This window comes from Semicossyphus pulcher, unplaced genomic scaffold (assembly GCF_022749685.1).
Source record: "Semicossyphus pulcher isolate SPU_LCO1_2020_fin unplaced genomic scaffold, fSemPul1.0.p SCAF_6, whole genome shotgun sequence".
Taxonomy (NCBI): domain Eukaryota; kingdom Metazoa; phylum Chordata; class Actinopteri; order Labriformes; family Labridae; genus Semicossyphus; species Semicossyphus pulcher.
Window position 1 is genome coordinate 30,015,899 of NW_027211737.1, and position 23,522 is coordinate 30,039,420.

General features: G+C 44.1%; 2 protein-coding genes across 2 annotated transcripts in view; both read right to left on the reverse strand.

Annotated features, from left to right (window-relative positions):
* The window catches only part of LOC138609844 (protein unc-13 homolog B), a 187,698-nt gene extending 170,050 nt beyond the window's left edge, over positions 1 to 17,648 (reverse strand). Inside the window, exon 1 of the mRNA XM_069682510.1 lies at positions 17,463 to 17,648. Within this exon, the coding sequence (XP_069538611.1) occupies positions 17,463 to 17,484 (22 nt within the window). The 5' untranslated portion in view covers positions 17,485 to 17,648. The remainder of the gene's footprint in view (positions 1 to 17,462) is intronic.
* Positions 17,649 to 19,084: 1,436 nt separating this feature from the next.
* Positions 19,085 to 21,626, reverse strand: LOC138610035 (uncharacterized). Its single transcript, XM_069682732.1, has 3 exons — positions 21,623 to 21,626; positions 20,501 to 20,862; positions 19,085 to 20,419 (listed from the first exon to the last, which is right to left on the reverse strand). Exons 1-3 carry the CDS (start codon positions 21,624 to 21,626, stop codon positions 19,085 to 19,087), a joined length of 1,701 nt encoding a protein of 566 aa, XP_069538833.1.
* Positions 21,627 to 23,522: the final 1,896 nt, after the last annotated feature.

Sequence of the window (23,522 nt, forward strand, 5' to 3'; positions counted from 1 at the left end):
GTCATTTGTCTGATGCTGTCAGCACAGCTTGCCTTGTGTGTCACTCGTGCCAGCTTGGCCGAGGCTCAGAGGAAGCCCGGTGGCCTCGTTGGTTCAGTGCCAAAGACAATACCTGTGTGAATGGGCTGACACTGAGAGAGGCTCACAGTGATGCTGCAGACAGTCAGAGAAGAGAGGAGAGAAGAGTCTAATAGAAAAACAAACACTGTACTGAAGAATACTAAAGATTTAAGGTGTCTGTAACGTGAGGACTTTGTTTGTTCCTCCTTTTCTGTCTCCCCTTACATTTCCATCAAATAGTATTTTTCAAACATTTGTCTGCACTCTCTTCTTAAACCTTCATCAACACTGTTATTACAGCTTTGTCTGTACTTTAAGTCTTTTTAAGTAGCCTGGAAGAGAGGAGAGTTGTAGTGATCGAAGCCACTTGTATCAAGCATGTTTGACGTTTCAGTTTTCTGAGTTTAAAAGCTCATAATTAAAAAAAAAAAGTATTTTCCTGAAAAACATTAAATCTGTTTATATCCATTTCAAGATCTGTAACTCTGCGTCTTAATCTGTTTGCACACAGAACACTGCGTGCAGCCTTTTAAGTTTTATGACAAGTAAGAACATATTTTCAATTTATAAAGAAACGTAATATCGATATCAAAGAGACGGGTAATAAATACAAAAAATAATGAAAGAACTAGAGATAAACACATGTCTGATATCTAAGGACAGATAACTGACATCTTTCTGACCTATAATGTTCCCAGAGGGAGAATTTACAAAACAAAACGGGACCCAGAATACTTCCTTGAGGAACACCAGAATCAATCTATAATACTTGTGACGCAGCTCGTCATTCGGAGTCTGTGTCTGTGCCTCTCGTTCGTTTACCGTCACTATTTTTCGAGATTGTGTACGTTCTGAGCTTGTGTTCGAAAGTTAAGATTGTTCCGAGGCACTCGTTGTACCTGGACTGCACCAGGGATTCGTTTAGCTTTCGTATTTCAAACACTCATGTTAGAATTGAATCTGTTAGTTACACTATAGGTGCAGGGTTGCTGTTTCAGTCGATTTGATTAGTCTAGTTTAGTTAGCTCTAGTTTAGAACCGCCTTGTTGTTCTTGTTTATCGATTTGTGCAGCACCCACAGGCCCATTTCCAGTTGTACATTTTGCCTCACTTTTTTGTTACTGTTACCAATTTACTTCTTTGACAATAAAAAACTGTGTTTTTATCAAGAACAACTGGTTTTATGTTGCTTCCCGTTTCCCCTCACGAGCTGGGGCGTAACAATTGTATTTGTTAATTGGAGACTGAGGTCAGACTGCGAGCAGCATCACTGGAGCTGAAGCTGGTGGGGATGTGCTGTCTAGCTGTTGTTCGGGTTTAGATGTTTTACAAGCCCCCTGAGAGGAAATCTCATAAGCACAGCAGCATAAAACTTGTGATTTCATGACGTCCTTTATGTTTAAATAACAGAATCACTCCTGTCCCTCTCAAGGCAGAATGTAAACCTGCTGACTGTAGTTCCCTGTCAGAGTGAGGTCAACAAATCTAATTTCCTGCAAAGAAAGAAAAGACAAGAACGGCTCTGAAAATATATGTTCGGTGATATCGAGATAAAAGTGTTTTAACTTGAAGCCCTGCAAAACAAACGGGCTGCTCTCAGCTGTCCCAGAGTTCAAATATACGCCTCCTTATACACCACTTTGTCAGAATGATCGTCACCCACTGAAGGAGGAAGCTTTTCAGTAAACTTCATCACTTAAAGCTCCTGTGACGAGTTTTTACCTGGTTATGAAACAGAATGAAAATAATACCAATGCCTCTATATGACCTAAAAGATAAAAACACACCATCAGCCAGGGGATTGATTCTTTCTATACAGTTATTTTTAATGCCCGTTACAGCTGCCGCCTGGTCGATGTCAGACAAGTCGATTAACAGCACGCTGCCCAAACAGCCTTTGTTTACGTTTCCACACAAAGTGTCACACTGACTGTTAAAAGAAAGAAATTTTGGCTTCCGACGATTAAATAAACATGATTGACGGTGATATTGACGTTTAAAACAGCAACTTTAACTCTAATTGGTTGTTACTGATTATCAATCAAAACCAGAAGCAGGGAAAGGAAAAACATCACAGAGTCTTTATAAATGCTTATTTTTATTAAAGAATTGTTTTGCGTGACAGAAAAATGTCCCTGCAATGGGAAGACTTTGAATTTAAGGTGTGCCATCAAAAAATACAACAGGCTTCTGTTAACACATGGACAGTACCATCCATCCATCCATCCATCCATCCATCATGTATACCGCTTATCCTGTTCAGGATCATGTAGGAGCTGGAGCCTATCCCAGCTATCATTGGGCGACAGGCGGGGTTACACCCTGGACTGATCAGTCAAACCTTTCACGCTCACATTCACACCTGCGGGCAATTTAGAGTCACAGATGAAGCTAACGAGCATGTGTTTGGACTGTGGGAGGAAGCCGGAGTACCTGGAGGGAACCCACGCATGCACGGGGAGAACATGCAGGATTTTGCTAACAGCTCCGCCTTTTAGTTTTGTGACAGTTTTTTCCTTTTTTATAATTAACTCCATTAAAAATGACTTAGTACTTCATATTTTTTTTATCATCTAAGAAATGTTTCCAAAATGTGTTCTATGTTAACTTTTAAAGACACAGAGACGATTTGACATGCTGTCATATCATCACGCCTCGATTACTGTAACAGCCTTTTTACCTGCCAGAGTCAAAGATCCACTGATCGACTTCACACTGTGCAGAGCTCAGCGGCCAGGCTTTTTACCAGAACCAAAGAATCTCACCTCTCCATGGCCTTTCTCCTGTTTTACCTGCCTGCAAAGCAAATTTCCCTCAGGGGACAATAAAGATAAAGTTGAAGTTGAAGTTGAAGTTCTCCCAGCTACATCTCAGACCTTTTAGCACTGCACGAGCCGGCATGTACGCTGAGATCCTCGGGCAGAGGTCTTCTGTGTGTACCAAATGCAAGACTGAAGACTAACTGTGCGTTCACACCGAACACAAAGCGAATATTCGCCTTGCGTTACTCGCGAGAGTTTGACCGCAGGATCAATTTGAGTTTAAATAACAGGAGAATATTCGCCCTTCGCTTCCGGAATGGAGGAGAGGGAGCGGGGCTTATCTCCATGGTTACCAACGACGTCAGGAGAATCTCGAAGTTGATAGGCTTTCGCTACACCACATTGGCAGAGGAAGTTCATTTTTTTCAACTGACGCGAATTCACATCTACTCGCGTCATTGCATTGACCATGTATGGAATCTCACCGCAGACGGTGTGAACGCTCAGAAAGGGCGACAGAACTTTTGCTGTGAGGGCTCCGAAGCTCTGGAACGACCTGCCCGAGGAGCTCAGGTCAGCCGAGTCAGTGACCTCTTTTAAGTCCCTTTATCAGACATACTTTTATCGGCGAGCCTTTCCGGATTTTACTTGAATGTTATTTATTTTGAGAATTAATTGGAAAAAATGTATTTTAGAGTTCTTTTAAATGAATTTTATATATTTGTTAAATTGTAATTTTAATATCTGCCTTTGATTTTATGACCTGTTTGCTTTGCTGCTTTTGTAAAGCACTTTGTAACTTGGATTTGGAAAAGTGTTAGAAACCTTTATTATTATTATTATTATTAATACGTTTGGTGCTGAAAAGATGCACTAATTTTAAACAAAACTAAAACATTATTTTTTTCTTTCATTTCATTTATTTTATTTTTAGCAGGTTGTTCCAGGATAAATAAGAAGAGACAACTTTAAGAAATCCGATATCAAATGAAATGCCAGTGTATTTCTATAATGTAATAACTTAAAGGCAAGTCGCAGTAATTCTCTTCCGGGAAATAACACAAAGGTCAGTGTCACATTTCAGCACGAGAAGAGGTCAGCGTCCCTGCGGGCCAGAGGCACGGCGAGGAAGCAGGCCACATATGAGACACGTGTCCCCTGGAATGATTGTATGAGCGGATGCGTGCTGCAGATGACCGAGCGTTCGGCTGGTGGGATAATCCCTGCCAGCTAATGCCTTAAGCAGGGCTGAAATCTAGCAGACCCTGCTGTATTGTGCTGCAGACAAATAATAAGAGGAAAGGGCCGCGTGGGGAAGCAGAGACACTTCATGACAAGCAGAGTTTAAGAGCAGCTGACGTGCGACCTTCTGGAGCTTTTCAGAGTGCTCTGAAGATACGGAAGAGAGGCGAGGAGGCTGAAGCTGGTGCTCATGTGATGAGTCAGTATTATGTCACACACATATCTGCAATATCTGTGAATGATGCAGGAGGCCGACCTCATGTTATCAAAAGAATTATGATGGTGATGATCTGACTCTTACAACACAGAGCTGTGTCATCGCAGAAAGTGACTTAATGATTTGAGGTTTTTTGACTTAATGAACAAATTAAATTTAAACATTAAGACAGTTAAATGACAGAATCAGCAGTCAGCTGAGGGCATATGCAGGAACAAAGGGACTCTGCGGACCGGATGGAGTTTGGTAGCTCGTTCCACCACCGGGGGACGACTGAGGAGAAGAGTCTAGTTAGAGACTTAGAGCCCTGTTTTGATGGGAGTACCAGGCGCCTTTATTGGCAGAGTGTAGCGGGCGGGGCGGAGTGTAGACCTGGATGAGGCCGTTCAGGTAGGCAGGAGACGTTTTTGTTGCTGTTTTGTAAGCGAGTAACAGGGTTTGAATTTGATGCGAGCGGCGACTGGGAGCGAGTGGAGGGATATGAGCAGTGGAGTGACGTGTGTCGTTCTGGCTTGATTGAAGACCAGTCGCGCTGCTGCATTCTGGATCATCTGCAGAGGTTTGATTGTGCATGCAGGAAGGCCTGCCAGGAGGGAGTTGATGATATTACGAGAGCCTGTACCAGCAGGTGTGTTGCATGCTCTCAAAGGTAGGGTCTGATCTTCCTGATGTTGTACAGGGCAAATCGACATGACCGAGCATTAAATGTTAGCTGGCCGTCAATTATGACGCCCAGGTTCCGGACAGACTTAGTTGATATGAGTTCAGTTTGTCCAAGCTGGATGTTGATCTGTGGTTGCACAGAGGGACTGGCTGGGATGACAAGGAGCTTGTCATCAAAGAGATTGTGTTAAAGGTGAATAAACACGAATTATCACACAGTCAAATGAAAAAAAAAGTTTGTTTCGTTTTGATCTCAACAGTTAAATTTTTGATTTGGTTAAAATTGTAAAGTTAACTGTGAGAAGACCACGAATCATCCCTGAGAAACAAACAACACTAGTTTAAATAGTTAATTAGTAAGACCAATAGTTTGATTTGTCTTTGCTGTGTGAAACACACGTGGAACAGCAGACAGAAAAATGCTGTGGTTTAATCTGTAGCAGACCAACTGCGGGGGGGCAGAGGGCGTGGCCGCCCCAGGGCCCACGCTCAGTGGGAGGCCCCATAATAAGCTACGTTTTATGGACTATATATATACAGACTATGATTTCAGCACTTTGGACAGCGCCGCACCTATGACGCGCTCTCTCGTGTGCGTTGTTCTGCACTCACATGAAAATAACAGGTCAGTTGGTCTCCGGCAGCTCCGCTCTCTTTTCTCTTCTCTGCACTTTCCGCACCAACAATTAGACTTACTGTGTGATTTCTTTAACAAGAGGATAACTAATATGTTCTCTGTTACGCCTGTTCACCTCCGGACTTTGAAGAATAATCACGGCCCTCTGTTCGCCGATGACATTCTTCTGTTCATTAGACTGACGCTCTGACTGCGAGCACTTAGCGGCTGCCCCGGTGGCTCTGGTTTGATCTCTTTGAAGTGACGTGTGTACGTGCGGCTTTGAAGCTCAGAGGTGGAAATAACCTCTCACTGGTGAATTAAAGACGTTTTTTGAGCCTCTGAAGCCTCACGTCAATTCAGAGAGGTGACACCCCGGCTCGTTCAGCAGGAGTCCAGGCCGCATACGGCGAGAGGCCTGGCAGGGGTCTGAGACTGTATACGTCTAAACATCTCACAGGTGCAACCAGCCAACCTCTCTGATTGCGTCGGACTGAAGTCTCTGAGTAATCAATATATCTATTGCTAAATGTTTGCATGCTGAGTATAAATGAAGCAGAAGGGGAGCGATGTCATAACAGCGGCTCCACCGGCCGATCTCTAACGTTCAGACTGTAGAACAAAATCAAGGGTTAGAAGGGAGCCAGCCGGGGGCGCAGCTTTAGCTCAGCGGTTAAATCGGCGGCCATATTGAGAGGCCACAGACCTCGATGTGGCGGCCCCGGGCTCAACCCCCTGCCGCGTGTCATCCCCCAGTCTCTCCTCCCCTGTTTCCAACACTATCCACTGTCCTCTCTCATGAAAGGCCAAAAAAATCATCTTAAAAAAAACGGGAGCCACTCTTTAGAGTGTCTTTTTATGAGGCTGCTGACGGGTCTCTGAGCAAGTCACTGATTCCCCACCACCAGTTCTGATGCTGACCTTTAATCTCTCCACCTACAATACTTAAATAAAACATTACTGCTGAAGCATCCTTTTAATCACGTGTTCCTCATTCATTCACTTCGCCCACCGAACACCTTAAAAACTCAGCTGAGCAGCAGCAGGTCGCACATGCTCAGCAGGCAGACGGGCGCGGACGGGAGCGGTGTCATTACAAGAGGCCAGACAGTGGATCTATTTTTAGCTCCGGTCCTTCGACTCACGGTGGGTCTGAGTGTGCGGAGGTTGGCAACCTGGTGGCCATGTCATTAACACCCTCTCACTTCCATTAAACGACAGCCCCTGCAGACCTAGACAAGCCGACCCAATAATGTGTGTGTGTGTGTGTGTGTGTGTGTGTGTGTGTGCTGGTCAATACAAAGTGACTGAGGTGTGTTTGAGCATCACATGTATATCTAAGCTACAGTCTATCCTTTGACTCTTTAACTCTCACAATTACAAATATTTCTGTTATGAACGATGTTGTAGAACCACTGACTGTTTAAAAAGATGGCCGACATGACAGCTCCCTAAAAGTGAAGCCAAACCCTCTCTATCTCCCCCTGCTGACTGGCTGCAGTATAGCTCATAAGCCCCGCCTCCTCCATGTTAACAGATGGGATATGGGTCAAACTATAAAATCAAAATACACGACAAATAAATTTTTCTCAAACATGGTTTCTGTCATTATAGTTAGTTCTTATCATGCTGATTTATGTCCAAGTGTTCATTTTTCTCACAAGTTTACTTTTAATTAGTTATTTTATGCTGTAAAAAGGGGGTGTGGCCTCATGATTGACAGCTCTGTTGACAAACCGGGCTCCTGCAGCGTTCTGTTCCCGAGTAGCAGAGTAGAGGAGGAACGGCGAGAGGAGACGTAACTAACACTAACACTACAGTCATTGAACTTTCCATCAGCGTGAATATCTGCTTCAGACCGACACAAGAAGCTGTTCTGCTGCAGACTGAGCCCACCTGAGGGCTCCAACACGGCGAGGACACAAGGTAAAGGTGTCTTTTGGGTGGAGGAAGGGGCGGGACGTCCACACTGTGGCTCCAGTACTTGAATCTGCCTTCAAATGCGCAAGATGGCAGCGCCCGCTCCGGGGGTATTTAAACAGAGGTGGAGACGTGTCGTCCATCTTTATATACAGTCTTGACTACTTAACCTATTTTATTACTTATTCAGGCTTTTCTCATTTACTTGTCAGATTTTTCCCTCGGCAAAGTAATGACGTATAATTTGTCTACAACCTACTTAAGCATAAAACAACGTGCACTTCCTTTGGATGCCAATTTGAATCCATCTCCGGCGATATTAGACGCTCAGAGTGCTTTCAGCAGCCGTGCAGCAGGTTGGAAGTCAGATGACGTAGCAGAGAGATAAAGTTTGCTTCGGGTGGCAGATGGGGGGTGATGGATGGGTCGACTTCCACCCATAACACCAGTGCTTCATGTGTCCAACAGCGAGGCCGCTGTTGGACACATGAAGCACTTGTGTTTGGTCCTGGCAACAATTATTAACTCATTTGTTGCTACAGTCATTTATCTATGAGCCTTCTGGTGTCCTGAAACAACTTCGAGTAAAGACTTTAAGGTAGTAAAAGCTGACGAGTATCCTCCATCTCAGAGCCTCCGAGTGTTGATGTGTGTTTATGATATAGAGCAGCATGTATACCTCCCACCACCCTGCATAATTACGCACTAACAGATCGCTCCTCCTGCTGCGCCCCTGTTTCACTACGCTAATGAGCCAATTAGAGACGCCTCAAGACGTCCAAGAGGGAAATACTAGGAGGGGGTCCAGGGGTCAGGCTTCATAGATGATGATGTGAGGACTGGCACACAAACACTTAGAACCACTCACACACACTCGACTCGCTGTGGGTCTATTAAAAACAACAGCGACATTTAGCTTCAAAAACACGACAAATACGCTTCACAGTAAATTTCTCTTTAGATATCGATACGGACGGAGCGTTTCATCGACAAACTGTTGGAACACCTCCAGTGTGCCGATTAATCCGTCATCAGCTGTGAGCATTTTGTTTCTGGGACAATTTAACAACTTAACTATAATTTAGTGAATCATATCATACATATCATGATATGATTTTTTGTCTTGTGCAGCCGTACTAGAAAAAACCCCTCAAACATAAAGTTTTTGTGTTGCTACCTTAATACACAGGTCTCTGAGATTATCACCAACATGACATTTTTGTGTGTGAAACAAGTGTTTCTATTAGTGCTTTCCAAAAAGACAAACGTTCGAGCGATTCAAATATCTACAGCTGTGTCCCAATCCAGCGGCTGAAGGCTGTCCCAATTCGAAGGCTCCCGTAATAGGTTAATAGGTCGGTAGGACCAAAATGTCGCTATGAAATAAACATCATGAGCAACAAGCGAGACAGTGTGCGGGAGTTTTTCTTTTAATTTCCCTCCTTCACACAGTGCTGGTAAAAAATTCACTGAGCACAGACCAGCTCATCTGACGTCCTGTCAAAAGTAATAAAATAATATAGTAATAAATAGTAATATAAATAGTAATAAAAGCCTTAACTCTGGGCTCTAGGCTCTACTCTGCCCCTACTGCTCATGTGCATATACTGCATCTCGTGATCACATCCAAACAGATGCAGGGAACGCGGGGCAGCCATCATGCACACGCAAACTCGTAGTTAATAGCAGGTACATCTCCGGCCTAAAAGCTGCAGGTGTGACGCAGGGCGGAGCAGACACACACTCACAGTCCACTTTGTCCTATATAAAATAAACCCTGTCCCTTCCTGCGGGGTCGTACGGAGGTGTCGCCGTGTTAGTTTGTTGTTTAACCACTGCGAAACAATCAGAAAATACTTTACTTCCTGTCTATGTCGCTCGACCACAGCTGCTCTCTCTCTCTTTTGCTCACAGCAGCTTTTGGTTTTCTTAAAGCTTCGAATCCTTTCTGTACGATTTAATGTAAATATACGTATACGTTTAAATAACGGCGATTGTGTCCAACATGTTCAGAACCCTGATATGATGTGCGATAAATAAACACACATTAAAGAGTGCATATTAGCTATAACTCTTATTTTCTGTGTTTATCTGCCGTTCTGCACGAACATCTTCCACCACTGACAACAGTTAACGCTAGGGGAGCAGACAGCTGCTTGGGCTTCATCTGATCGCATCAAAACAGACCGTATGTAAGCTTGGACATTATATCCAGGGCTCCATCAGTACGTAACATTTTTACATGCTTACTGAGAAAGTTTGGCTTGTTTACATTAAATACTTTTTCCTAATGATTGTGATCAATCCAGACTTTTGCGATGTGTTTATTGTGAACGCTCAGATTGCGATAACGATGAAATCGTGATTTATTCTGCAGCACTATGAAGCATGCAAACTTTTTCTAAACGCATTTGTCTGTGTTTATCTATAAAATATGTTTTATTTATCATCATTTTAAAGGTGAACAGGATTTTTTATTTTTCACTTCTGAGGACAGAAGTCAGCAAAGTGACGAGCAGCTCGGATTACACGTCCGTCAGCAGCGGGCCGCTCTGATACCAGGAAGTAGCTTTGACATAAAGGATGGAATGAGAAGAAGGAAGTGAATTCGCTGCCCCACGTGAGTCACATCCCAACACACAAACACACAGAAGCACAAACACACACAGAAGCACAGAAACAGCAGCAGATGGCCGGAGGATTATTCCCCCTCTCCCCCTCCCCCCTCGCACAGCCGGCCCGCTGCAGCTTTACTCTGCTCCTGTCATTCCAGCACAGTGTGCCGCTGCGTTCACTGACCTGCTCCGTCCTCACCTGCTCCCCTCACCTGTCACATGTGGTGGCCTACAAAAAGCTTTCAGTCATCACCTTCATGAAGCCACACCTGGTCACTCTGGTGCTGATCTGCACAGATTGAATCTCTGCTGTTGTTCTTCTGTTTGAGAAATCCTGCAAAACTGTGGCCGTGTTTACACATGTTCGTGCATTTATCTCATGAAGAATTTACGGTTTTATTGCTGTTTTAACTGGTCGAGCAAACAATCCATTCATAAACGACAGTTCATTCAGAACTCTGCAGCCAGAACAAGAGCTAGAGAGCTTATCGTCCAACATTTACCCAACCTGCACAGGCTCCAAGTGTCTTTAAGATTAGTTTTAACGTTCGTTTACCTGTTTACAAGGTTCTTAATAGTTTGGGACCGGCCTGGATGACTCATTCGTTGTGGTTCTATAATTCTTTAGATCCACTTCGATCGTCTGCAGCTTGTTTTGCAAATACAAACTGTCGCACAAATAAGAACATCGGCATTTCAGCCGTTTTTGACTGTGCACAAAAACTTTGAAACTTTCTTCCAAAGGCTGAAAGAGACGCAAACTTTGTGACCATTTTTAAACATCACAAACATTGCCTTTAACTGTCACTTTGTCTTATTCTTATCTTTCACATATTTTCTTTGTTGCCTGTTTTGTTTGCTGTTCATTTGCTTTCTTTTATCCTGCAGGATGTACATCTTTGTATTTGTTGTATTTTCCTGGTTTCTCACTTTATCGTAAAGAACTGTGAGCTTCTCTCTCTGCATGAAAGCTGATATAAAATGAAGTTATTATTATCTCAGCAAGATCAACAGTCCACCTGTATGTTTTTAAAGCCGTCTTTCTAATGCATTTTGTGCCAGCAGCAGACTCAACACTCCCGCAAACATCATTACCGTATGCATTAATTGCCGTCTAGAAATAGCTGAGTGTTGCTGTCACAGGCTGTCTGCTCGCTGCTTTTCATTCTGCAGCCGCTCACTGTGTTCAGAGGAGCCTCTGTGCAGGCTCTGAGGGCTCCTCCACACAAAGAGGAACAAGGAAGCAGGAAAATGTCCTCCCAACAGCATCACAGCGCTTGTGAAACAAAGATGCCACTCTTCTGGTTTGTCTGCATTTCCTTCAATGGGACGGAGAGTCTGAGTCCCTTTAATCAGGAAGAGCACCTCTGCTGTGCCTGAGGTACGAACAGAAACTCCACTGACTGTGGTCAGAAGGATGGAGGACAACAAAAACACGATTTCAGTATTTTAAATAAACTTCACATGAGGCACAAAAACTGTCTTGTGCACAGCCCGGTCTCACTCCTGACACGTCAAATACAGCCGCTTGTTCAGAGGCCCTCTACTTCTAACTACCACCATGTTGATGTCCTTTAAGCAACATGTCTGTATGCTCTCCTCTAGTGTGACGTTTTGACGTCAAAGGACTTCTAACCAAAGGACAAGATTCCTGTGTGAATCAGACACACATTATTATGTTGTTTCAGTTTTAGACTTCTTTTTATATAAACTCAAATCGATAAATTTGTTCTCATTTTAAACATTTCAGCGATGATCTTTTCCAAGTTTTTTACTGTTCGGTCAGGAACCCTCTGTTCGTAGATTTAAACATTTATGCCGGGTGGAAATACGGTTGTACTTGGTGCTGACGGCTCAACTCTCAAGACGCTCCCAAGGTTAGCCGAGCAGCAGAGGCTGATTCAGACGAGGAAGTTGGAGCTTACTTAAGTTGCGTTACTGATTACAAACAATGATTCAATGAGCAGACTGTCAGCTGATCACAGAGCATGACTTCCATGTCCTGCGTGAACTCACACAAAGCTTCATTCGTTATCCTTCTCTTCCTGCAGATCATAAAATGCTCTTCAACAGGGTTTATTGTAAGTCTTAAAGGGGCTATATGTAAGATTTTACATATATTCATCAATCAAATATAATTTTTTTGCCAATGCCAATGTGTGAAGGGATAGTAGAGGAACTGATAAATTGAGACCTTCCCCAACTTCCTCCATCGGCCCTAACATCCTGTGGGCTGATTTTTACGTAAAGCACTCGGGACGGTTTTTCCACGAAACAAGAGGACGTGACGTATCTGCTCGTTCGCGAGTACCTCTGTCGAGAGCTCATTCTCCGCCTCTACAATGTGAGACAAAGCAAGCTGTGAAATTGAAGTCAAACATGAAAACAATCTTTCCCGACACATAACCACCTCCTCTTGTGCCTGAACTCAACCATACTGTTGTTACATCGTACAAATAGTGATTTAAACTGGTTTTGGAAGGAACAGACGGATGAGGTCATGTTGCCGACGGGGGCGTCGGATCAGAAAATGCTTCTGTGAGTTCTTCTCAAACTCATCCACAAATGACTCTATTCTGCTGACCTGGCATCCCCCCGCGATGAGACACAGACACTTCTTATGCAGCTCTACGGGAGGCTTCTACATTTGAGAGCGACTGTGGTCACAGTTAAGGTGAGACAGGTAACCAACTTTGACTGTTGCTAGGAGGCGTGAAATGAGCTGTGGGTGAGTCAGAAGCTTTAAACGTCCATTACAGTCGAAAGTTAAAGAAAAGTGGCCAGCACTCAAAAGTGACGTAGACTCTGTTCTTTGCTGCTCTCTTAGGTAACCAGGGGACAGTCAGCCGTCTCTGACTCGAGTCTCCAACTTGATGTACAGCCTTCATGCAAAGGCTTCTAATCAGGGAAAGATACTGTCCTGATATTTACATAATTACATCCAAAGTCCGTCACTGCCACCGTCACACAAACACAAAAACACAGGTGTTCTGTAGGTTCTGTATTTCACCTGCTGCATGTATGCAAGGCTCTGGAGACACCAGGTTACTAGTAGTTAGTCTACAGTTACGGACGTAACCCGGTTTCTCTGAGTAAACACACTGAATGTTGCAGACCAAGGGTTTGTTAATCCATCAATACCGAGCAGAGACATCCTGGCCTGAAAAACTGTGTATAAGAGCAACACTACACATTTCTCTACAAGACCATCCACAGAACAAAACAAGGAAGACTTCTGACGGGTTATGATGGACGGGTCAAGATTATGGGACGTGTAAGAGATAAGTTCAGAAGCTCTTTTTAAACTTTGTAATCTTGAAATGTGCTGTTATCGTGACCAACTATGTGAACATGTGTGGTCATGGTTGAGCACAGGTGTGGCTGAGTTTGCCAGGGTTCACAATGAAACAGGAAAAATAGCTGTAAATGCATCCACTGCAGGCAGACTTAAAGTAATAATCTCAAAGATTTTCGTGTAAATAAGGCACTATCTGTCGCCGAATGAGGTAACACAATGGTGATTGAGCCTATGGCGCGCTGATGAAAGCCTTTACATTTGCAGTATTACAGACTGGGTGTCTGTGGCAACATTTGTGGAAAAAAATCACAAGCGGCGCCCAGTTAGTGACGCTTTCTCCATCAGTCAGCAGCGGTTGGTCTGTCAGAGAGGGTAGGCGGAGCTAAGCGGCTGCTTTTCTGCTCTCTGCAAGTGTTGCGAGTAAACAGTAATCTACTATGGCTGAACAAACAAAGAAAAGATGGATGACTACAGATACAACTTCAACAAGAAGTGAAAATCCAAAGAAAAAGAAACAAACTCGACGCTCAGATGAAGCAAACAGTCTGAAAAGGAAAGCGACCGTCAGCCAGGAAAATCAAGAGTTACAACCAGAGCCAAACATTTCTCTCCTTCAATCACCTAAACAGTAAAGGACATTTGGGGTTCAGAGAGTTGCTCAAAAACACCTCAACATGTGGCAGAAACAGCCGGGTATCGAAACAGCAGACCTATAATTACTGAGCAGCCCACTCTTCCAGCTGAGCTACAGCCTTCTCTTGTTCCTGTTCAACGATAACATGCAGAGAACTGCCATTATTCACCATTTTAAAAAGGGAACAACACAATACATGTTTATTTCTAATCTTAACTTAATGACTTGAGTGCAAAGTGCAATTTTACCTTAGAATGATTGACTTCAGTATATAAAGTGCTGCAGTACAGGAAGTAAGTAGTACAGTGCCGGACTGTAAGTCTCTTTTGTCCAGGATTGTGTTGGTACAGATAAATCTATCCGTATCAGCCACGTTCAGCTTTTTCACTCCTACTGACACCAAATTTGGACCAAGCCAGGAAAAGCTAAAGCTAAAGTTTCCCCCCAAAGCTTGGTGGACTGTTGTGGCCCGGCCTTTTATTACAAAAAAATGTCATATCTCCTGAACATTTTGTGTTGTTGGAACCACATTTGGTGGACATGTGTAGATATGATGTGTGAGTGATCATGGCAAATTTGGTGCCATTTGGCCAATCGGTGGGGCTGTAGCAACAGCATCTAAATATAACGGAAGGTATCTCTGTCTGTCTAAATGTCATTCACATATCAGAAGCGTTTATTTGATCAACTTCACACTTGGCGGGTGTCTTGCAGAGGACCCAGGGGAGTGCAATGTCAAGTGAAAAGTCAATTGGAGAAGCCGTTCTCAAGAATACTGCAAGCAGAACCTCCAAGGGCCACGCCATCATCCTTCTCCAATCAGGGCGGCCTTGAAGCAACAGTGCAAGCAATAATGTCAAGGGTCATGTAATCACCCTGTTCAGAATGGCCACAACCCCAGACAACACTGCGAGGAGCCGTTTGCAAGGACTAAGCAATCAACCTGATATAGATGGGTATGCAATCCAAACAACAATTTAAAAAGTGCACCATAAATGCAACTACTGAAGGGCTCCTCAAGTTTCAAGGATGTAAATGTAACTGTAGCTGGGATTATAAAATCAGTGGGTACATGGAGTCTGAATAAACTACACTTCTACTGCACGCACGTCAGAGGAAACCCAGGTCCTTCAAAATAAAAGCGCAGCATAGCACTTTTTTTTCTTCTTTTTTTTGCCACATCCGCGACCCACTTTTGGGCCCTGACCCACCCGTTGAGACCCACCGCTATAAATCACTAAAAAATGTTTAGGTGAATATAAGCCACACTCAATAAATATCTGTGTGAGCTTTGGAACATCATGATGGCCCTTTTCAGAGTTACACTTGGCTGAGTCCACTGCCACCCAGCTGTGCTTCACCTCCTCCATCCCTCCAACCCTCAGACCTCACCCCTTTCTCATCATCCTGTGACAGACATGGAGTTTGGTGGTGTCGGCCTTCCAGCCTCGGGCAGCACTCACACCAGAGATGAGAACCGGTCAAAAACGATCAGAAAGAAAGAAAACCCCCGAGGCTGAGAGTCAGAGATAGGCCGGCAACAGGTTGATGGAGTAAAAATCAATCAGCATGTGTGTGAAAGGAGAGCAATTTGCAACCTGGAAAGGAGCCAGAGTGTTAAATAAACAGGTGTTAATGTGCGGTGCATTTGTTTTTTACCCTTGAATTAACTTTATCTGTCTGTACACACATGCTCATTTTCTACAAAAGCTTGTTTCCCACTCTCAGTTACACACCTGCCCAGGACAAGCAGAGTCTGCAGCTCCAGCAGCTTCACTTCAACAGCAGCTGATAAAGTGACTTGCAGAAGGACACGTGAGAGCACTCGTTTCAAGAGGAAGCAATATCTTTCAATTTCATCTCACTCAAAACCCAGCGTCTCTCTTACACAAACAAAACTCAAGTGCATATGTTGACATTTATATTCCTGGAATAAAGAAGCAAACACACAGGGGATTTTTTTTAGCCAATGAAATCAAGCTCTGTTTGGAAGAGAATTAGGAAAAGGGTCATGAGACAACAAAAGCTTCCACTGAAATAAAAGCTTTCAACAACTTCTTAACTTCAGATTTTTTTTAAACTTTAATAATCAAAACTCTTTTAAAAATGTCCCAACGAAACCTTAAAATGCAGATATAGTAAGCTCACAGATGTCATGCCCACATTAAAGGCCCAATGCACCAAATGTCCACCAGGAAAGTAAAACTTGTTCAGCCTTTTACAACCTAGTTTCAAACTCTTACACAGGCAAAATGTGACAATAAAAAGGCTCGACTGTTGTTTATTATCATAAAAGTATCAGTTAGCATTTGAGGTAGGGCTGAACAATTCATCGAAATTTCATCGAAATCGCAATATGGCCTGCTGCAATTTTCGAATCGCAGGAGGTGCAATATTTATTAAATACCTTTTTAATTGAAATATTGTGCTGCTGAGACGTTCTGGCCTACGCATCATACGTAAGTATCAAACATCTTTGTTTGGTACAGATTCCCGCAAAAATCACACCAGAATCTTTTTTTTTCAATGAAAATGAGAAAAATTATGAAAAATTATCATTAAATCTAATATCGCAAATCATATCGAAATCGCAACTTAAGATAATTCGATTTTATTTCAAAATTGCCCTAATTTGAGGAATGCATTTTTCGCCACGAATCATCCATCAGGAATACACGATCTAAATTTATAAGAACATCTGCTGATAGAGTTTATCACTGCAGCTGATATATCGGCCAAGCTCCTCATGTAGTCCTTTTTCTGCTTTCATTGGGGTTGACCTGATTTTCTAAACTCTCAGGGAAACTTCCTCTCCAAGAAAAAGGGCATGGCCCAAAAATATCATATAAAGACCAGTAACACTCTTATATATAAAGAAGTAGATTGTTTTAACCCTTATAACTGCGATAACACACACAGGTTAAAGACCGTTTTCTATCATCTTTATCATCATCTCACCACCTGTACATGTTTGTAACCTCTGAAAGTTAAAGAAGAACTGTGTTGTGAAACTATGTTTGACATGAGTGTTCACAGGTAACATGCTGTTTAACACACCTGTGGGTATCTAAAGAAAAGCTGTTGAAAAAAGTTTCTTCATTTCAAACATTTTCACAGATAAATCTCCTCCCTGTCCTAATAATCACCGAGGCTACATGTTTGTGGTGGAATGAGGCAGATAAAGCTCCATTAACTTAGTCAATTTTCAGCCAGCCTTAGTCAACCTTGTGGTAATATAATAGGAATAATAATATCGTACACCTATAGGAAGTGACTGCTTGCTTTAAATATTTGCACAAAATCGAAAATTAACTTGTATTCTTTCAGCGAATCATCAAGAGTCAACAGAACAGCTCTTACTGTTTTATTTTATGTTAGTATGGTTTGATTTTCCTTGTTTAAAAGCTCTTAACCAGCTCTGAATGCAGCCCTTACCTCTGACACACAGCAGGGACATCGCAGCGGGATTTTGTGCAACAGTTCCTCCAAAGCCGATGAGCCTTCAGTGAGTTTGCAGCCGAGTTGCCTGTTGCTCATTCAGACAGCTGCTACACGTCCTCCGCTTTCCGCTTCATCACAAACGTTTCACAGAAGAATGTACAGATTTAAGTCAGGTGAACAGCCCGGGTGGTCCTGCGGGTTTGAGGGCTGACTGTCACTGGCAAAGCGCGACTTACTACCGGCTGAAATCCGGTAGAGTGGGGCGGCTCTTATGCTGCATTCACTGCCTGTAAAAAAAGGTAGGAATTTGGGCAAGCCTACTCGTTTGGCTACAAGCGTTCAAGATGTGGCACAAAACAATTTATATGGTTGGATTTAGCTCACATGCAAACTCAAATATTAACCTTTACTTGGCAACAAAGATTGGATATTTGTTAGGAAGAAACACCACGAAGAATAATGTATGTCAGCCATGGTCTACCAAAATGAGCCTTTGTTTCTCCCAAATTGATTTAATAGTGCCATAAGTTGCAGTTTAAATACATTTGCTGCAAAACTTAGGCTTCCTATTCCTGAATCTACCATCATGGAGCCCCAGGTGTTTAGTGAGGGACCTAGCATGCACACTGACCCTGATGGGTGCAAAAAATACTTAAAGTAAAGTTGGTGCTAATAGTATTCCAGCACTGCCTTCTTGATTCATTCTACATATTAGAGAATATACTGATCAGTATGAACTAGATACAGCACACCTAGGTTCTCTTTATTAAAATGCAAAGGGGAAATCAAACAATTGAGTCCAAAGAGTCACATTTCCTGTACTTATATGCATTGACACAAATTGGGTTGAAAGTCCCATGACCAAGTAAAACATTCAGAAAAACGTTGTAGGCATTTGTAAACAGTATTCAATCTTGACAAAGGACCCATGTTAATGTGATTTGTAACCAAATTGTTCCAAAAGTCAGGGAAGCTTTAGCTCCATTCTATAATTAATTCAATCCAGCATCCAATGGTGCTGGATACAGACTATTCTGAACAGTTTTGTATTTAGTAACATTAAGGTAAGGTTGCATCTACCACAATTCGCCATAAACATTTGAAGCCCAAAGGCCATTGGATTAACTACGCAACGAAAAGCAAAGTTTACAAGGGTCAGTGAACACAACACTTTAATTACTAGGTTGAGGTGGTTCACAGCTAAGCCTGTGCACCAAATAAAGGCAATGACAGTCTAACTAGAGAGTCACTGCAAGTTTTAAGGGTTTTTTGCTAAATGGAGAGCTTAATTGTGGAAAGATGCCTTGATTGGAGACTGAAACACTAGAGCAGCAAGTGAAAACCCGTATACATCAACTTCCTTAAAAGACCCAACAGTCAATAAATTAAATTTCCACACCAATGTAGCACATGACACATTTTATTTCTTCAAATGCTGTCATAAAAGCTTAAATTCAACAAGGCCCCATCAGATGAAACGCCTGAAATGACAAGTCAGTGGACATTAGTTGGTTTGACTGCAAGAGGCATTAAGCTGAATGAAAATGCAGAACATTAAGCATCATCTCTTGCAAAGGCTGAAACTGATTTTACTGTACCTTTCAATGTCTTAAGCTCTAGTTGAGGTTGTTGCTGAATTTTCCTTTGCCGTCATGGGAATTGCGCTGGGTCACTGGCTGCTGGGGCTGAGGCTTGGCCGCGTACACCAGATGCTGGAGCTGGGGCTGGGGCTGGGGCCTGGCCACGTACACCGGATGCTGGAGCTGGGGCCTGGCCACGTACACCGGATGCTGGAGCTGGGGCTGGGGCACGTACACCGGATGCTGGAGCTGGGGCTGGGGCACGTACACCGGATGCTGGGGCTGGGGCACGTACACCGGCTGCTGGGGCTGGGGCTTGGGCACGTACACCGGCTGCTGGGGCTGGGGCTTGGGCACGTACACCGGCTGCTGGGGCTGGGGCTTGGGCACGTACACCGGCTGCTGGGGCTGGGGCTTGGGCACGTACACCGGCTGCTGGGGCTGGGGCTGGGGCTTGGGCACGTACACCGGCTGCTGGGGCTGGGGCTTGGGCACGTACACCGGCTGCTGGGGCTGGGGCTGGGGCTTGGGCACGTACACCGGCTGCTGGGGCTGGGGCTGGGGCTTGAGCACGTACACCGGCTGCTGGGGCTGGTGGTAGTTTGCTAGAGACCTTGGATGAAAGGAATTCAATTGAGACTTGGACTGGTAGCGAGGCTGCTGGGGCTGTGGCCGAGGCTTGGGCTGGTAGCTGGGAACCTGAGGCTGAGGCTTGGGCTGGTAGCTGGGAACCTGAGGCCGAGGCTTGGGCTGGTAGCTGGGAACCTGAGGCCGAGGCTTGTACACCGGCTGCTGGGGCTGGGGCTGGGGCTTGGGCACGTACACCGGCTGCTGGGGCTGGGGCTGGGGCTGGGGCTTGGGCACGTACACCGGCTGCTGGGGTTGGGGCTGGGGCTTGGGCACGTACACCGGCTGCTGGGGTTGGGGCTGGGGCTTGGGCACGTACACCGGCTGCTGGGGTTGGGGCTGGGGCTTGGGCACGTACACCGGCTGCTGGGGTTGGGGCTGGGGCTTGGGCACGTACACCGGCTGCTGGGGCTGGGGCTTGGGCACGTACACCGGCTGCTGGGGCTGGGGCTGGGGCTTGGGCACATACACCGGCTGCTGGGGCTGGGGCTGGGGCTGGGGCTTGGGCACGTACACCGGCTGCTGGGGCTGGGGCTGGGGCTGGGGCTGGGGCTGGGGCTGGGGCACGTACACCGGCTGCTGGGGCTGGTAGTAGTTTGCTAGAGACCTTGGATGAAAGGAATTCAGTTGAGACTCGGGCTGGTAGCGAGGCTGCTGGGGCTGTGGCCGAGGCTTGGGCTGGTAGCTGGGAAACTGAGGCTGAGGCTTGGGCTGGTAGCTGGGAACCTGAGGCTGAGGCTTGGGCTGGTAGCTGGGAACCTGAGGCTGAGGCTTGGGCTGGTAGCTGGGAACCTGAGGCTGAGGCTTGGGCTGGTAGCTGGGAACCTGAGGCTGAGGCTTGGGCTGGTAGCTGGGAACCTGAGGCTGAGGCTTGGGCTGGTAGCTGGGAACCTGAGGCTGAGGCTTGGGCTGGTAGCTTGGAACCTGAGGCTGAGGCTTGGGCTGGTAGCTGGGAACCTGAGGCTGAGGCTTGGGCTGGTAGCTGGGAACCTGAGGTTGAGGCTTGGGCTGGTAGCTGGGAACCTGAGGTTGAGGCTTGGGCTGGTAGCTGGGAACCTGAGGCTGAGGCTTGGGCTGGTAGCTGGGAACCTGAGGCTGAGGCTTGGGCTGGTAGCTGGGAACCTGAGGCTGAGGCTTGGGCTGGGAGCTCTTGTCCCAATTGCCTGGCTCAAATCCGTGATAGGAGGCTGTTTAGAATCACCCAACAAAATTAATTTAGACCAACAAAAAAATACATTCAAGTTGTTCCATAACAAGGTCAAATCAGCATATTCCAAGTCTGAACTTCTAAATTAAAAACATTTCAAACACTTAAATAACTTAAATTGAGACTTACATTTAACGCTTGCTTGAAGCTCTCCAACAAGCAGAAGTGAGAGCAGCACCACACTAAAAGAGAGAAATGTTTACACATCTCAGCAATTTTAGAAAAAGCTTTTACATGGAGCACACATCGATCAACTTACCATATATTTAGTCCCATGGCTTCAGCCAGAGATAAGATCAAAACACAGCGAAATGCCTCTATCTGACAACAGCTGACCAACACGACCACCAGTATGTCCTCCTTCCACAGTGGTGCAGTGACAAGGAGCTCACAGCGCAAATAATTTAACTTGTAATGGCAGCCAATCACAGCTCTCTCTTCTCAGAAGGTTGATTGGAAACAGGTGAAAGTAATGAGCCGTGTTCATCATAAAACACATGTTCAGAAAAAGGCTGCAATTAATGTTAGTGATTGTTTCCACTCGGTTAAACACACACACACACACACACACACACACACACACACACACCTCCCCCCACCTGACACTTAAGGAAGAAACACAAAATTCCTTATATCGAATTTTAAACAATATTTAATCCAGAACTGCAAATGCATGTCTGATCAAACATTAAACCTATTGATTTTAAATTGAACCAACAGCACATGTAATGCATGTTTACCCATCACTGCTTTGAACTTCAGGCTGCTTAGTATCTATACAATACACAGCAGCCTTGAATTTCATGCCAGGTGGTGCCATCTAGTGGCAGAAAAAGGGTGTCACACACTGACAATATACAATGGGTTTCCCATGGGTGACAAATAAAAGGTACAGCATTGCAAACATAAAATGCTTCCATAAAGAACGTGGCTGGTCACTGACTATACTATATTGCCTTCACTGTCACCAGGCCTAGCTGAACATTACCATCTTTAAAACACGAAGTAAGGGAATGAGATTTGTAGACTCTTTGCCGTGACAGTTGATGCTTTTCTGTAGCAAATCAACAATACATGCAGTCATTTGTGTTGGTGGTTTGTGAATATGTATGTATCTGATGGTGTGACAGCCTCACTAGGAGCCAGACAGTAGCACTTAGCTGCTATTAGGCTTCCGTTTTGACATAACCATCTACCAGGTGGCTGTCATGACAGTCCAAGACAAATCTGTATGGTTGTATGGATTGCAGCGACTGAAGAGATCTAAGCGTCATTTAAACTGCAGAGGACTGCAGAAGAAGAATATGCTTTGTGCACCCAGCCCCGTGCTACAATGCTAAAGCTTGGTATTAATTTAAGCTAGACAAGCTGAAACTAATAAAACTGAAAATGGTATACAGTCCATACAGCAAAAGAGATGTCAATCAATCAATCAAATTTTATTTGTATAGCACCAAATCATAACCAGAGTTATCTCGAGACACTTTACAGAAAGAGCAGGTCTAGAACGACTGTTATGTTATTTAAAGAGAGGCCCAACATGAATCACCATGAGTAGCACTGAGCAACATTCGGCACATTGGCAGAAAAACTTCCTTTAAACAGGCAAAAACCTCAAGCAGAACCAGACTCATGTTGAACAGCCGTCTGCCTCGACTGGATGGGCCGAAAAATGGGATTGGAGATGCAGGATAGAGACAGGCAAAGAGAGGAACAACATATGTTCTTGTTTCAACAACAGCATTGACTTCATATCTCGTAAACAAGCTTAGTAATAGTGTTTGATTCACATTCAAACCTGATTAAGTTGAGAGGTTTGGAGTGTGATTTTAATTTTTTATTTTTATCAGCCCAACATCTTCCTCTTCCTCTATCAGTGTTTTTGTTAAAAAAAAGAGTTTAATGAAATAAAACGCCAGGTAAAAATGAAACGGCAAAGTATTCTTTACATTTTCTACTTACCTTTGTAATTTCAAGTGCCTTCAGATGTATTAAGGAGTCACATTTCCTGTAGTTGTATGCATTGACACAAATTGGTTGAAAGTCCCATGACCACGTAAAACATTCAGAAAAACGTTGTAGGCATTTGTAAACACAGTATTCAATCTTGACAAAGGACCCATGTTAATGTGATTTGTGACCAAATTGTTCCAAAAGTCAGGGAAGCTTTAGTTCCATTCTATAATTCAATCCAGCATCCAATGGTGCTGGATACAGACTATTCTGAACAGTTTTGTATTTAGTAACATTAAGGTAAGGTTGCATCTACCACAATTCGCCATAAACATTTAAAGCCCAAAGACCATTGGATTAACTACGCAACGAAAAACAAAGTTTACAAGGATCAGTGAACACAACACTTTAATTACTAGGTTGAGGTGGTTCACAGCTAAGCCTGTGCACCAAATAAAGGCAATGACAGTCTAACTAGAGAGTCACTGCAAGTTTTAAGGGTTTTTTGCTAAATGGAGAGCTTAATTGTGGAAAGATGCCTTGATTGGAGACTGAAACACTAGAGCAGCAAGTGAAAACCTGTATACATCAACTTCCTTAAAAGACCCAACAGTCAATAAATTAAATTTCCACACCAATGTAGCACATGACACATTTTATTTCTTCAAATGCTGTCATAAAAGCTTA